This window comes from Astatotilapia calliptera, chromosome 5 (assembly GCF_964374335.1).
Source record: "Astatotilapia calliptera chromosome 5, fAstCal68.1, whole genome shotgun sequence".
NCBI lineage: Eukaryota > Metazoa > Chordata > Actinopteri > Cichliformes > Cichlidae > Astatotilapia > Astatotilapia calliptera.
Genome location: NC_137426.1, coordinates 36,419,816 through 36,437,232, shown reverse-complemented (window position 1 = coordinate 36,437,232; position 17,417 = coordinate 36,419,816). Strand labels below are relative to the sequence as shown.

At 43.5% G+C, this 17,417-nt stretch overlaps 1 protein-coding gene and 1 pseudogene across 2 annotated transcripts in view; one reads left to right on the top strand and one right to left on the bottom strand.

Moving 5' to 3' along the window:
* Positions 1-17,417, top strand: part of LOC113023039 (copine-9-like) — a 193,359-nt gene that overhangs the window by 36,991 nt on the left and 138,951 nt on the right. The window contains exon 4 of the mRNA XM_080302167.1: positions 1,104-1,207. Within this exon, the coding sequence (XP_080158293.1) occupies positions 1,104-1,207 (104 nt within the window). The remainder of the gene's footprint in view (positions 1-1,103; positions 1,208-17,417) is intronic.
* Positions 10,887-15,893, bottom strand: LOC145428986 (histone H1 pseudogene; annotated as a pseudogene). Its single transcript, XR_013909348.1, has one exon. The product of XR_013909348.1 is annotated as a histone H1 pseudogene (transcript).

The window sequence follows — 17,417 nt, the reverse complement described above, 5'->3', positions numbered from 1 at the left end:
GAAAGGCCCAAACGCATAGAAACAGCTGCGTTTTCAAAAATACCCCTGTAGGTGTGGACATAGCGTAAAAGAGTTGTAGTGTATTTTATTACTACATGTAATTTATTGCACTTTACTCTTATGTGTTTAATTGTTTAATAAATGTTTGAGGTGTGAAATAAACCGTGATGGAGTTCTGCACTTCTGCATAGGTTTTTTTTTTTTTAAATTTGCAGTTTATGTTTGCATTTCAAGTTATGAAATATGATTCGTTAAACATGTTTGTGGTTGTTACAGTAAAAAATATAATTGTTTTCTACTTGAATTTTATATTTTTTTTGTCTGATTTTAGATCAATATGTCAAAATGACAAAATAACAGTGAATTCAGACGTGAGGTTGTGCTGAAAAGAATGATATGAGCTCCTCTGGACCCCAGAGGGTTAAGCATTTTTTTCAAAGTAATTCAATAGTTACTTTTCCTAGTAATTAGTTACTTATATAATATTGTAACTCAGTTGCTATCTCAGTTACTTTTTTGAAGATAAGATAAGATAAGATAAGATAACCTTTATTAGTCCCACACGTCGGAAATTTGTTTTGTCACAGCAGGAAGTGGACAGTGCAAAAGTTATGACGCAAAAATTAGAATACAATAAGAATAAATACAGTACACAGCTGTACAGAATAGAATAAAATAATATACTATATACAGTAGAATAAAATAGAATAAAAATATACAATAAGATAAAAATAGAATACGAATGCTATATACAACTGAGTAAAAATACAACGATGCCAGAAAAGATTATTGCACTTAGTGTTATTGCACATGTGTGGATGTGTGTGTTTGATCAGTTAAAGTCTTTGAAGAAGTAACTATAACTAATTACTTTTTCAAAGTAACTTGCCCAACACTGCTTGTGAGTTGATGCTCAAGTACAGTGTTCTCTTATAGGAAAAGCTAGCGAAACAGGCACTGCAGCAGAAGCAACAGTGTTTTTCACTCTTTTTTTCACTTTGTTTACTGAAAGTGCTTTCTCTGTTACTAAACAAACAGACTGACTTGATAGCTGTTGACTTTGTTGTCCTCAATGTCTCTCTTGTCTGTGTCTTTTTCTCTAGTTTGGCCGGACAGAAGTGATCGATAACACACTGAACCCTGACTTTGTTAGGAAGTTTGTCCTTGATTTCTTCTTTGAGGAAAAGCAGAACCTTCGCTTTGATGTGTAAGTAGAAATGTCTCTGTCTTTTCTTTCTACAATGCCACTGTCTGTTTTCCTTTGTTATCACAGGGACTGAATCAACCCTACTATTAGTTTGGCCTTCTGACTCATACCCACTAGATTTAGAAGCTCGCAGTCATTTAATGACTCATCAAATTGTTAAGCGGCAGTGATTTGGCAGGGTAAAATGTTTTACATGCCTTTGGGTGACAGCCTTCTTCACACTTTTGACAATTATTATTAAAAGTTTTATTATCACTGTCTGAGTATTAACAAACAGTTAATAAAATAAATAAATACATACATACATACATATAATTGCATGGTTTACCTATACATATAGTGGATAATTATGTCCCTGATGTGTGATGACTATGTTTACCATCTCAATTTATTATAACAGGCAGTTTTGCTATTGTATTTTGAGATTTTGGTTCATTTTAGAAATCACTTTTATAGTGACATATACAAAAATGAAAATATTCAAAGATTTTGTAGTGGTGTACAGCTGCTACAAATGTTGTTTTACCATTTACATGCTGTTCTGGGTGAAATTGGATCTCTATCTGGTGTATCAGGTGCATTTTGGATCTATCACTGTGGGTCAAATAGAGAATGGTGATTTATGGAATTGTTAAACTGTGAATCTGTACATGACATGCCTGTATGCATTTCTTCCACTGAGGCGGGGTATAGGGTACTCTCAATACTGTCACAACAACTGTCTGTGTTCCCCTCACTTTTGCCGAGGTTCTCTTGGGGGCGTCCTAAACAGTATAATAGTAACATAGCTGGTACTAATCCCAAAGTCAAGAAGAGAAGAGCTGCAGCCCAAGTTGATGATCTCAACCTTACATAGCTATTAGATGTAAACATTGTTCAGTGTAAACATTGGATACTATTACATAATATCCTGTTTTTCTCAAGTATAATTAAGTCGTGAAAGTCAAGTCATAATGTTTAAAAAGGACAACCAGTCTCTCGGGGCATCGAGCTTAGGTCCTCCGATCTCCATGTCAAAATAACCTTGGGCAAGATACTGACTGTCCCCAGTGCATCCACTGGAGTGCGAATGTGTGCATAATAATTAGAAAGTGCTTAAGGACAGAATAAAATTCTGTATGATTGCAAATAAAACTAAGATTAAGATGAATTTCATTTCATTTACTCAACTTGGACCTGCTACTCTTTTCTCTCTCTCTCTCTCTCTCTCTCTCTCTCTCTCTCTCTCTCTCTCGCTCTCTCTCTCTCTGCGTGTGACTAGTCGAATAGCTGACTAATTATCACTGTTATCAATAGTCTGTACCAGCCTTACTAGTTGTTTAGTCTAGTAAAATTTTAATTGATGCGTAATGCTGGTAACTTGAGTTCAAAATGCCTCAATGCCACCAGATGGTGCATCGTTGTTAAGAAATGCCATAAATGCATTAATCAAGGTTTCATCTGTTTGCTAAAATTGGACTGAGGTCACGGATACAAATGGCGGAAATTAGTTTTCTCTGAAAGGTGGAAGGATTATCCCTTAGGGATACAGTTCAGTCATTATCGACAGGCACAGAGTACAGGCATTTCAAGATCCATGTGTGCCTCACATGGGTCCTCACTGGTGCATCAAACTCTTCATGCTTGAAACTTTCTTGGATGTCTGCTACTGTAATGGTTACCAGAGCTTGTTCAGGGAGGTTGCTGTGGTCTGCTCTTGGATCCACTAGCCACTGAGCATTGTTGTTATGGGCTGCATCCTTCTCCCATATGCTCTTTCGATATTGCTCTGTCCCCAGCCTTGGTGGGGCTCTTGTCGTATTGTTCCCCTGTCACTGAGTGTACACCTATCTGTCTGGTATACCTTTTCAGGTGGCTAGCTAAGGCAGTTTTCAAGGCCTCAGGTATGGCAGCTTGCTGTACCTCTTAGGGATCCCTGTCTTCATCACACCTTTCTGCAGCTACAATAGTTGGCTACCTTCCCTTCCTGTTGCCTTAATCTTGACCTCTAGCCTCTTTCTCCATTTTCTCCATGGCGGTTAGTGCTCTTCGTAGCTGAAGTATCAATTCTTTTTCCATGTGGGCACATTCACGCTTTGGATATTCATTGGAACAAGTCCAGAAGTGTTTGGATAATGGCCTCTGGTTGTGGCTGTCGTGAATCCTTGGTCTCTGGACAACACATTTATCCAGCTTCTATCCACTCCACTGCCCAGTGCTATACTCCTTACAGTTCATGCTGTAAATCACCCTTTAGCCTGAACAGCAACAGAGCATGAGGCCCTTCCATGTTCCACCCCACTGTTTTGTAACTACTAGACTGATTCAGTCCCCTTGTCTGCAAAGCTGCAACTGAGAGAGGCTTGCCTCCATGTTCCATTATTGTGAGTTTTGCTGAGTATGTTGCGACACCAGGGCAGAACGATAATACAGTAGCGTATCCATCTGCTGGTTCTGATTAATTTTCTGTTTCAAGGAGGCTGTCACCTTCTGTTTGACTGCATTCTGTCTTCAATGGAAGCTTTTGTGAAGATGCTGAGTAGAGGCCACCTTTCACACCATACCTCATGGTTTCACCTGGCATTTTTCTTTGATTTACTCTGATAAGAGGCATACTCTTCTGTAACTGACTAGCTGCTCTCCTGGGCCCCCCAGCTGAAACAGGAGACAAAGGCCGGAGCAGTCCGTCGGACCCTCCAGCGGAGACACGAGACGAAGGCTGGACGGGCCCCTTGGACCCTCCAGCAGAAGCCATCACAAAGCCAGCAGGCATGGAGTCCACTGGCAGACATGAAGGAAATGGGTGCTGTGCTGAGCACTGGCCCTGCTCAGACAACACTGACACGGGGCACTTCCCAGGTGGCTGCTTAAACTCCAGGGGTCCAGAATCAGCTGAGGACTGGGACCTAGCCTCTGGGGAAGCCCTGGAGCGGCAAACAGTGCCAATGGCGGCTGAACCATGAAAAGCACCTTGAGTAGGACTTAGGCTTTCTCCCTGCATGGAGTGAACGAGTGGAACCGGTAATGCTGGAGCCAGAGCTACTGGGGCCTGCGCTACAGGCGGCACTGGAGCTACTGGGGCCTGCGCTACAGGCGGCACTGGAGCTACTGGGGCCTGCGCTACAGGCGGCACTGGAGCTACTGGGGCCTGCGCTACAGGCGGCACTGGAGACTGAGCTGAGGGTGGCACTGGAGACTGAGCTGAGGGTGGCACCGGAGACTGAGCTGAGGGTGGCACTGGAGACTGAGCTGAGGGTGGCACTGGAGACTGAGCTGAGGGTGGCTGCGGGGGAGCTAACTGGGCTGAGAGTGGCTGCGGGGGAGCTAACTGTGCTGAGAGTGGCTGCGGGGGAGGTGATATGCTGTTCACAAAGTCATCTGCCGCACAGAACACCGCCCCTGAATGAACAGTCATACAGTCCGCAAATGGAAAACAGTCCTCACTCGCCACAGCCGGCGAATTAGAAGTCCGAACGTCCAGCTGTGGGGTGGCGCGCTTGCGGCGCGATCGGCGTTTCCTCCCCGCAGACGGCTCCGACGGGCCGGGCAAGATCGCATCCGGCGAGTCGGGCAGCGAGGCGGGAGTGGCTGAGAGAAGGTGGGGTGTGTGCCGGAGAAAAGCCTGCATGGTCGGAGGAAGTGAATTTAGTAGCCATGGCAGGCCAGAAAAGAGCCGTTGTAGCCGACCTTCCACGGCGCGGCGAAGCTCGTACGGAGGATTCTCCAGCCACAGCCCGAGGAGGATCTCCACATTGTAGCCGATGTCATCCTGGAGCTCCTCGGACGGATTGACTGCCGCTGGGTCCATGGTGGCTGGTTCGTTCTGTCACGGTTTGCGGGGCAAGCCGTGTGGAGTTGAAATAGGACCCAAAATGCGGCAGCTCTGGTGCAGATGAGTGTTTATTTGACAACCGAAAATACAAACAGCAACGGTGTGGGTACCATGAAACAGGAAAACCTAAACTGGGTAGAACTAATAACACAAACCAGAAACGAGGATGCAGGGAGGTCCGGGGAAATACATACGGGAAGACGCAGGGAGACCGAGGGGAAACAACACAGACGAACCAGCAACTACCATGACAGAAGACACAACTTAAATACAATCAGAGAACACAAGGAGATTACACACAGGTGGGGAACACAGGTGACACTGATAAACATAACGAGACAGGGCAGGAGTGAACACAACATGACGCATACTGACGAGAGACTGTCAAAGTAAAACAGGAAGTACACAGAGGTTCAGACAGGAGGAGAGAGAGCACGGGGAGAACACAGACATAACAGGCTGGGGGAAACATGGACTAAACACAAAGAGAGACGAGAGCTCATAAATACACAGAGGGGCACAAAGGGGGTAAGAGTCACAAAGGGAAAACACTTAGGGAACACCACAACAGGACACCTCAGAAAACATGGCCTAAATAAGGAGCGAAAATACAAGGAACCAAGAATACTGGGCCAACATGGCCCAGGACCATGACAAGATTAGAGCATACTGTAGGTATTAAAGTTTGAATCATTTCTATCTAACACACTATAATTTGTTCATGTAAATGGGGAGTCTTCTTCACACACAGAGGTGAATTACGGAGTTCCACAAGTCTCTATGCTAGGACCAATTATGTTCACATTATGCATCCTTTCCCTAGGCTAGAGGTCAGCAACCCGTGGCTCACGAGCCACAGAGTAGGGTTAACCATGCCTATTAGTACATATACTATATATGTTGATTTGGCATCTCCCAATTACACCTGCCACCTGCCCATCTCTCTCCCTTGGCAGGAGGAGCTTCAACAACTTTTGATGTTAAAGGTTGACAATCCGTGCCCGAAGGAGTACCATTAGAAGGAATATCATATATTTTCCCGGCTTTGCAGATGATACCCAGCTTTTTATATACATAAAGCCAAATAACACAACACAAACCAATTAGTTAAACAGCAGTAATGTCTCAAATGTTTCAAAGACATAAAGTCTAGTTGGTCAGGATCGTCTAATTTTCTGCTTCTAAATTCAGATAAGCGGAGGTTAGCATCTAATTACAACAAATTTCTAAAGATCTTGTGTCTAACCAGATGCTTACGCTGGATTGCATTTTCTTGACCTCCAGTAACAATATAAGTCACTTTTGACCATTTTGAAAATGTCCTTCAATGCAAATATTAAACAAATAGGTAGGATTGCTTTCCTTCATTGGCACAGCATCTCTAAAATTAGAACCATCCTGTCTCAGGGTGATACTGAAAAATAAGTTCATGTATTTATTCCTTCTAGGCTGAGCTACAATAATTCATTATTATCAGGATGTCCTAAAAAAAATCCCCGAAAAGCCGTGAGTTGATCCAAAATGCTGCAGCGAGAGTCATGACAGACACATGGCCTAGACCAGGGGTCAACAACCTTTAACACCCAAAGAGCCATTTGGACCCAGTTTCCATGGAAAAGAAAACACTGGGAGCCGCAAATACTTTTTGGCATCTAAAATGAAGATAACACTGTTATTGTTTTTTACCTTTATGCTTTGTATAAACAGCTAAATTGTGTTGCTTATGAAATCCATGAAGTGCTACAGAGAAAATTTAATTTTATTTATATAATGAACACATTTTGAACTAACAAAAAGGAGATACACCCAGTTGAAGGTCGCTTTTAAATGACGCTGAAGCTGAACTTAAATTATTCTTATAGCAAACAAAAACTGTAGTGACCGTCAAGCTTATATCACCTTTGGAATTTCGCAGCCTTGACCTGAATTTTAAAAATATTTGGAAAAAAGTACTACGCTGCTAAAGAAAAAAAGGAAAAATAAATATCTGCAAAATATCTGAAATATTTATTTTACGTGGTTAATGTGTGTGGCGGGGCGTGGTCTGCCGCTGTAGGGGAGGCGGACGCACCTGAGCGGTATCTGCAATCAAGCCTCCTCGCCTTAAAGTCTGTGCTCTCTCTGCTGTTGTGTTGGTGTGTGTTGGGCTGTGAGCTGAAAAGCTACACCAGGCTGTGTGGGTAAGCAACCATGTGTGAAAAGTGGTCAATAAAGAGATGCTGAAAAGCATGTTCACGGAAACATCGTCGGGTCTGCCGTGGTATGTTTACAATGGGACTTCTGCCCCTGAACCTGCAAATCGAGGCTGTACGGAGTCACTTTCATCTTTACGCAGGACTGTAAGCTGTCATCTGTGAGGCGTGAGCAGTGTTTGTTTTTACCATAGTTCACGGTGGAGAATAGCTGCTCACATACGTATGTGGATCCTTGGGGTTGAAAGTCTCCATAAATGCAGGGCATTTCGGCGGGTATGGTTTATGCGAGTGTGACGCTTATTTTCAGCAATGAAAAATAATAACATATAATTTTATTTTTAGATTTCAATATCACAATAATCTTCCAATTTACAACCACAATTTAAAAATACGAACACAAATAAAATACACTTAAGTTAAATACTTATAATTGTTTTCCCAAACCACGCGGAGCCGCAGTATAAGGACTAAAGAGCCGCATGCACCCCTGGCCTAGACAGAGAGAGCATATTTCCAACTTCACGCCCCATCTTTTCTTAAAGACCTAATACTGATCACCTGAATAGGGCACTTTATTCTCAATAATGAGGGGCAGAGCCTTCAGCTTCCAGTTCCCTCTCCTGTGAAAACAGCTCCTAATTTGGATTCGGGAGTCAGACACTATCTCTACTTTTAAGATTAGGTTAAAAATGTCCTTTTTTTTGAATGGTAAATGGCCTGTATTTGTATAGCGCTTTACTAGTCCCTAAGGACCCCAAAGCGCTTTACACTACATCCAGTCATCCACCCATTCACACACACATGATGGCAGCTACATTATAGCCACAGCCGCCCTGGGGCGCACTGACAGAGGCGAGGCTGCCGGACACTGGCGCCACCGGGCCCTCTGACCACCACCACTATATGTTTTGCTTAAACATATAGTTAGGGCTGGATAAGGTGACCCTAAATCCTCCCTTAGTGATGCTGCAATAGACCTTGGCTGCTGGGTGCTTCCCATGATACACTAAGTGTTTCTTCTTCACTGACCTTTTGTCACTCACTATGTGTTTATACACCATTTTGCATTTAACCAGAAGTTGTTATTAATCTCTGGCTGTCTTCCACTGATAGGTTTGTAGCATAAACCTATTCGCTGGAACGTTAAGACAATATAATTACACTGCTAAGCAAGACACAAATAGGCAAAGTTCTTCATGTTACTCGTGCACGGGAGAGAACCGGACAACCGCTTGACTCCAGTTGGTCTCTCCGTCCTCCCGTAACACTGTCCTTTTATTGAGGTTACATGAATATGCATAGGTTCATTAACATACGACGTCTACATACAAACAAAGAGTACCTTGCCTGTGTGTGTGTGTGTGTGTGTGTGTGTGTGTGTGTGTGTGTGTTGCTGATCAAAGGGTCAAACATCCTTGGTCAGGAAGAGGGTAGACTAGACCCCCCCCCGGTGAGGAAGTCCAGCAGTTCATCTAAACAGAAAAGCACTTAGACTAGAACAGACGTAGCTACGTTAATCCTACCATAAAACAATTAAGACAAGATGCGACCTCTTCCCGTGCTCCCAGGATGTAGGTGTGCATTCTAGTGTGGAATGCACACCAAGCCTCTGTAGCCTGTTAAAGATCACACAACTTATCACTACACAATTGATTATACACCTCTAAGCATATATGGTTAAATATTTCTAAGCATAAATGACAATCAACAATACAAACTCTAACATTCCCCCGTTTTTGACCTTTATGCTAGAAAAGTTCCCAGTTATGAATACCTCATGTCTGACAGTTTCAATGCAAACATTTTTATACTCAGCATATGTCAAATTACCCTAAATTATTGCAAAAGTACACAGTTTAACAAATGTATTAGCAGTTACCCCATTCATTGAGCTCATCTCATGGCAAACTGCATCTTACGAGCAACCAAAGAAATTGTTAATTTAATAGTGAAACTAAGAAAGTAACATTTTCAAAAACATCTCAGCTTGGTGATGCTTCCTCCGGGTGTGCAAATCACATGTCTCTCTGCAGAGTGGTTTGAGTTCTGCAGGGCGTCATGAATGTCTCTTCTAGTTGTTTCGTTGTCCATAGGACCAGAGTCCAAATGTATGTAGAATAAACATTCAAACATACCAGTTAGTTTTGTTGTTTGTCAACATGGGTCTCAGCTATTTCCAAAGCTGCAGACCTCTCAGCACTCTAGTTTTATGGCCTCTTACCAGCCCCCATCACCTGACTTCAGACCTTCGTCTTGTGAGGGGGATATTTATGACTCCTTAATTGTCCACGCTCTGCAGAGAAACACCTCTGTGGAAAGGGTGCAGGGTTCAGTTGTCTTACTGCTGTTATGATCCCAGCAGCCTTCAGAGTGTCATCGTATGCACAGTATAGTGGCACAGCATTAGGTGATGTTCATAGGAAACTGCTGTCATCACCACCATAGCTTCTGGTTCCTGTGCTTTCACAGAATCATGATGTCATCCTCGAACTCCTTCTGCGCTGTCGATAGAGCTTGGCACGCTCCCCTCATCCCACGAGCTTTCATGTTCCAACGCTGCTGAAGGTTTAAGGCAGAGCACGTCGTACACCTTAGTTGTCTTCCTCAGCGTCAATATTGAATCTTTCATTTTATTTAAAACCTCCTGAAAACTCAGTAGCACAGCTCTCCGTGTCATGTCTACTGTGCTGAAGATGATCTCTGATCCTCCTGAAGCCTCTCTCCTGGCCTCCCATCTTGTGGACGATCCTCTCCTCTATTTTGCAGGCAGTTTCATGGTCCTTGCTGTGGCTCCAAGGTCTGATTTCATGATGGGCCCCAACCAGCTTGATCTTTGACCTCAACCACTGCCTGGTCCTGTCAGCTATGCGCTTCTCACTGGGCCTCTGAAGATTTCTCAGGAGATTACTGCTGCACCTGTATTTCCTTGCTAGGAAGACAAACTATTTGGAGAGTATGTCAACAATCATCAAACCACATTCTTTAGTTCAGTGAACTTCACTTATAGGCCATCAAAGCCTCATCTGAACATGGGTGCACCACTTGCATAGGTTTAATACTTGTAAATAAACGGCTAATCACACAAATCACTGCAACAATAATAGTAAACATTGTTTAATGTTAATCCTTGGACCCCTCCTCTTGACGCATGGACATTCCCATGCGTCAACTCACCAAACCTGGATCCCTGTCTTAAAGAAAAAGATTAGCTAGATCATGTCCCAGGCAACATCAGGGCATCTCCTCCCCTGGAGCAGCACCACCCTGGACCCATAATCCTGCAATGAAAATGTTAGTGTGCTTTGCATATTAAGTTTGCTTAACACCTGGCTCTCCCAGGAGCCTGCATACACACCATCATGGCCTGGAAAACAAAATCTGGAAGTAAAATCAAACTCCATACCTATAAACAATTGTATCATAAGGACAAGAAGCATTCAACATCAGCAAGACAAGTGTCATGTGCAGGTTTTCTCAAATCAGTAAACTACAAGTATTTTCATAAGTCGCCTCAGACATGGATTATCCCATGTACTCCGTTAACATTAATGTAATCAGTGACTTCTCTTAAGCAAAGTCACTCCACTCATATATTATTATTATTATTATTATTATGGGTTCAAAAGTGGCCAGCAAATGAGCCCATAATAAACTATTCCATAAACACGTAAACTCTTATTTGTGTCACTCATGTCACTTGTCCGTTTCAGCTGAATCTTCCACAGCATTCTCAAAGAAACTAACATTAGCAATACACATTGACTGTAGTCAGACAGAGGTCAGACACAGGTCAACAGGTTCCAGAGGTGCCATAAAAACACCATAAAGTCAACCCTAGCTGTGGAAAGAAGTAACACCAGTTCTCAACACAGGAAATTTCACACATGTTATTCACATTATCAAAGTAACCTTCACATTTTCCCATCAACACAATGCAACAGCATCACCACTCATAACCTGTAAACACAGTTTTCCTCACACATAAACCCAGAAATCCTGTAGTAGGAAAAAACATCAACCAGTTGTCCTGGTATAAATCGCATCATCAATTCACATGAAGAACTGGCATGCTGCAAGAAAAGAAAATGCAAATATTAGCGCTTGCGCAGGCGTATGCATACTTTGTCACAGTTATCTCTGTGAGCAACTCAAGCCTATGAATAACACACCTGATAAATGCACAGACACAGAAAATGGCATTTAAAAGGTTAAATCATCACGCAACCTCGAGTGTTGCTGTCATCTTTCTGCTCCTGTAAAAGGAAGCACACACAGACTCATCTGCACCCCTGCCAGGCGGGGGTCAACTTCACACAGTCGTGTTACATCAGTAAAGTCTTGTCAGCTTTTGTCAGCTTTTTACCAGTCAGTCAGTTTGTTTTCCTTTCACTCACTCATTCATGCATTCATTCTTTCTTTCTTTGCTGATAGTGGAACCTATCGTCGCATTTAGTTTCCACTCTCAGCAAAATGACGTCATTTCAAAAAGAAAAAGAAGAACTTTAGTTTGGATTACATCGCTGAATCCTTTTGGACTGGGACTGTCATTTAATAATTGTCCCAAATAAGTGGCTTTCTCCAGAGTCCATTTAAATGTGGAGAACTCACTTGGCACAATTTTCTCGACGACGTGTAGCGCTTTTAATTCCCGACTTGCAGATCTGCTTAAAGAACAGAGATTATCAAACCAAACTCTCAGTGCACTGTGAAAGTATCAAAATAAAAAGGCCTTGTTAAGTCATGACACAAGCTCCTCATCTCAGGTAAATCATACCATTAGCATGGTTTATCATACCATCATACTAATCGGCAGGCTCGACTTCACAACAAAAGAAAAATCATCAGCTAGATTCACTCCAAATCAACCATCAGCTGCACAACACACAACATAATCCTAATGTCTTATTAGCTATGAGTTTAATTACCAGGTCTGTGCTCTTCACTCATTTAGGCCACAGATCTATTTTATTCAATTTTCCTTTTCCCTTCATCATAAAACATGTGACATGCTGTCATGCACTTCACAAAAAACGTTCGTTCTGATGTATTCAGAGTTGTGTATCTAAATACAGGAATCACTCGCACATCAAAGCAGGAAACTCAGTGTTTTAGAGTCTCTACTCAACACACAACAAACTCCAACACATCTCATTCACTCGTGCTAGAATTCAGTCACCTTTCATTAATCTAAAACCGATCAACTAATTTGCATATCAGCTATTAACCCACTAAGTTGACAGGACGACAGAAAAGCATGTTCAAAATAGTATCACAAAAGACAATTTCCCTCATACAGTAAATTACATGTGCTGCCTCAATCAAGCAGGAAGCTTCTCCCAATTTACCATTTTAACAACTAAATTTATTGTCTGATCACTGATTTATCAAACCAGGATTTTTTTTTTTTTTTTTTCCCACAAAAGTTAAATTGTTGTCCTGCAACTTGGAGAGTCAATTTTTTTCTTTAGGATAAATTCAGCATTTGATAACAAGTGTCTGCTAAATTGACACTATTGTAACACTGATGAAAGATAACAAGCTAATTTTCATTACATGTGTTTGTGTTATTAGGCAGGTCTAATGCATGTCTGTGGAGCTGCATCTCCAGCAGAGCATGTTCTTAAAGCTGCCTTTCCTACACACTTCTCTACTATTATTTAATCATTTCTTAACTAATGTGCTATGAGTCTTCATGAGTCATTTTGTGTTTGGAATTGTTAGTAGGGTTAATGCATGTTCTGCTTGTGTGTGTGATTTTGTATATGTTTCTATTTTCGCAATGTTTCAGACTCCGTCTCAATTTTCCAACTTAAGCAGTCAGTTTTCTTTTCCCCAGGTTTGCTAACCCAAATTTTGATTTCCCACATTAAATAATTCCTATGTGTTCTCACCTAGTCTTCTCACTCTGTTGTCCTCTCCCACTTCAACAGTCCAACAGCCGGCAGTTCTCCTTCAGCTTTGTCCTGTGTCCCACTGTCTCTTCTTGCCATTTTACTCCACAGGTGGCAAATGTCAAACTCCAACTGTTCAGTTCTCCTCAAACGTTTTCTTCACATGCACAGTGAAGTCACAGCCACTCTCACTATTGTCCTCTGATGCGGTTGACTTCGTGCTAGTGGCTGAAGTGCTGCTGCTGCTGCCTTCCTGGGCGACTTCTTAGCAGCTGCTGCCGGTTTCTTGGCTTTGGCCGCGGCGGGCGTCTTAGCTTTGGTCTCAGTAACCCTGTTCATCTTGAAGGATCCGGAGGCCCCGGTGCCCTTGATCTGCACCAGAGTGCCCTTCGCCACCAGACTCTTGATGGCGGTCTTGACACGGGCCTTGTTCTTGTCCACATCGTAGCCTCTGGCAGCCAGAGCCTTCTTGAGGGCGGCCACAGACAGGCCGTTGCGCTCCTTGGAAGCGGCCACGGCTTTCACAATCAGCTCGCCCACGCTGAGGCCGACCTTCTTGGGCTTGGAAGTCATCGTCTTCTTCTTCTTGGCCTGAACCTCGGCGCAGGGCGCAGGGCGTGTTTATGATGGAGCCTTTCCCACCACAGCGCTGGCACGTTGAACGCATCATGAAGGGTCCATTTCTTTCATGTCGCTAGCCAGCATGCTAGCTGCATGTGGCTTGCCCGAGTCACTCAGTCCTTTTTGAGCATTTCAACATGCTGCCACCGCCATCTTGCTCGCCCCTCCGTGGAATTCATCCAATCAGACAGGAAGATGGGTTTGCTTTCTGCTGCTGCTGTTTATCCACATTGCTGCTGCTTTGCTGGGACTTTTTGTGCTCAGGACTTGCTGCTGTCTCTTTATCATGGAGCTGCATTCCTTATCTTCAGGGAGGAGTGAGCTCGCTTGTGAGGTTGAGAGACACATGGCGCTGTAAATAAGTCAGCCAGAAACTTGGCCTGCATGTTTCCAATGATGTTAAACTATAACTTTCTTCCGACCGCTGCATGTGGAAAATTGATTCAGGTCTGCTTTTCACCTGAAAGTGACAAACTAAGACATTTCATTATTATCATCACTGCTTAATCAACACATATCTCTCTCTCTCTCTCGCTCTGTGTTTTTGTGAACAGTCCTTTCTTAAAAGCAGAAAATGAAATTATAGTTGTTTTTTTTGGTTGATCAACACAAAACCTTTTTCCTATGATTATTTTTTCCTACAATATAAATTCTCCCTCTTATTCACTCTTTTTTTATTTTTTTTTATTTACAATAGCTGGTGACCTGCAAAATCACCGCTGTCACTCACAATCAAAGGCAATTACTCTTGCACAGTGCACAAAAACACTGTGATGTCAGACACATTCACACTCACTTTGTCATCTGCAAAAATAAATCACATGGCTGATGATATGCGCCATGGTGATCCGTAAATATGATCACCAGTTTATTTAACTATTTTTCAACCCAACAAACAAATAATCAAACACATGATGCTGATGTTATGAACACTCTACACACAAGTCAAGATGCAGGAAAACTGCTCATGGAAACGTTGCACACTCCAGTTATCACAGTTATCATAGCGCTGTTTCCCTCTCTTAGAGTAGTTCTCAGACAGCTCTCGATCTGATAATGTGTAGCCTGCTCATCAGCTCAGAAGAAGAAAAAAAAAACTGCAACGCAACATCACACAGTAGTTGCTCTGCCCACAGCGGCAAAGTCTTACACTTTCATATTCAACTCAGCTTCTCCATCATGTACTTTTAGATGTTTCATACAGGGTTCACCATATTAGTTGTTTTCACAGGTGTGCTCTATATCTCAACAATGGCTCATAATGAGACGACAGTCTTCCACACAGGTCAAGTGCCTCTATGCACTTCATTAGTTTAAATATTTATCTATATCACTTCACCTCACATGTCATTGTACTGAATTTAAGCAACCACAAGCGTAATGTAGATGACTTTTAACAACTATCCACCTCAATTACGTCTATGGTCTGGCACACAGGCTGAAGAGTTAACGTTTTGTGTCAGCAAGGGGTGGGGGGACAGCCACCCACCAGAGCATAGCTGCTGATGTGGGCTGGCCTTCTCCACAGCTCTCCAAGGCTGGTGTGTTTTCTGAAAACTTCTAACATTTTAATCTCTTCCATTTTTAAGCCTGCGATTAACCGCACGGCTCAGGTCCGCGTGAAACCCGCGTGACCGCGCTCGCGTGAACCCGCGCAGCTGTGGAGCCGTCGCTCCCTCTCTTTTTTACATAAATACTTTGTGCTGCCAGGAGCAAAGTCCAGCACAAACGTCTGTCTCCCTCCGACTCACTCTTGGTTGCTTAGAAACCCATGATAACAACAACAGTCGGTGTCACAGACCACATGTTCTGCTCCGCACACACTCACACAACAACAACAACAACAACAACGACGACGACGACAACAAAAACAACACAAAATAGGCCTATCGTCCAGCACAATCTGGACCCCGCGGAACTTCTCAACGCCCCACAAAGCGGCGGAGAACTCACCTCTAGCCACACAAAGTAGCGAGGAACCTCTTGCTCCACAAAGTAGCAAGGAACCCGGGTATCGCTACACAAAGTAGCGAACTTCTCAACGCCTCACACAGTGGCGGAGACTGCACAACGACACGGTTATAGAGTCGGCCTCTTCTCAACGCCTCACACAGTGGCGGAGACTGCACAACGACACGGTTATAGAGTCGGCCTCTTCTCAACGCCTCACACAGCGGCGGAGACTGCACAACGACACGGTTATAGAGTCGGCCTCTTTAAACTTACTTGGCGTTGCTTAGAGTGTAATATCAGCCCGAATCCCGCCGACCGTCATTCATCGAGGAGAAAAGACAGACCGCGAATCCACAGGAACTTCCTGGCTGACGTCAGGCTTTCAGCGTGCCTCTCCTCCCCTCGGTGAATGCGATTCCAGGGCTCCGGCATCGAAGGACCAATTAATGATAGGTTTGTAGCATAAACCTATTCGCTGGAACGTTAAGACAATATAATTACACTGCTAAGCAAGACACAAATAGGCAAAGTTCTTCATGTTACTCGTGCACGGGAGAGAACCGGACAACCGCTTGACTCCAGTTGGTCTCTCCGTCCTCCCGTAACACTGTCCTTTTATTGAGGTTACATGAATATGCATAGGTTCATTAACATACGACGTCTACATACAAACAAAGAGTACCTTGCCTGTGTGTGTGTGTGTGTGTGTGTGTGTGTGTGTGTGTGTGTGTGTGTGTGTGTGTTGCTGATCAAAGGGTCAAACATCCTTGGTCAGGAAGAGGGTAGACTAGACCCCCCCCCGGTGAGGAAGTCCAGCAGTTCATCTAAACAGAAAAGCACTTAGACTAGAACAGACGTAGCTACGTTAATCCTACCATAAAACAATTAAGACAAGATGCGACCTCTTCCCGTGCTCCCAGGATGTAGGTGTGCATTCTAGTGTGGAATGCACACCAAGCCTCTGTAGCCTGTTAAAGATCACACAACTTATCACTACACAATTGATTATACACCTCTAAGCATCTATGGTTAAATATTTCTAAGCATAAATGACAATCAACAATACAAACTCTAACATCCACATTTTATCTTGGCCCTGTCTTCCTCCCCTCACCCCTGCCTACCCCTGCCTGAGCCTGGTTCTGCTGGAGGTTTCTTCCTGTTTAAAGGGCGTTTTTCTTTCCGACTGTCACCAAAGTGCTTGCTCGTAAGGAGGCACCTGTCTAGTCTGTGTTATGAAATCGGTTTCACCCCGGTTCTTTTATTCCTTGGGCATCCAGAGACGGTACCTGACTCAGTAGTCATTTTCACAAAAACCTTTATTCATCTTTAATCATCTTCATTTAAGCATGCATCTTCTAGAAGGGGACACGTGCAAGGCCAGTGTCCCTCTGCAGATCTTCACTCCTTTGTTTGTTACAGTCAGCTTTATAGAAGCCACCCCATCATAAAACCCCCACGGTGTGCTGCAAACTCTGTGTCTCTGTGTGTATGCACGAGCACGTGAGTGCCTGTGTGTGCGCGTACCCGTGTGTCTATGTGAGTGCACGTGAGTGACTGTGTGCGCGTACCTGTGTGTATGTGTGCACGTGAGTGAGTGTGCATGTGGGTGTGTGAGTGTAACAGTCAAAGGACTGTGTGTGTCGGTATACGTGACTTCCTGCCGGTCATAAAAGTAATCTCCCCACCCAAGCTACACCAAATTCCTTTAGACAACATACAAACCAGAGTTAACATAT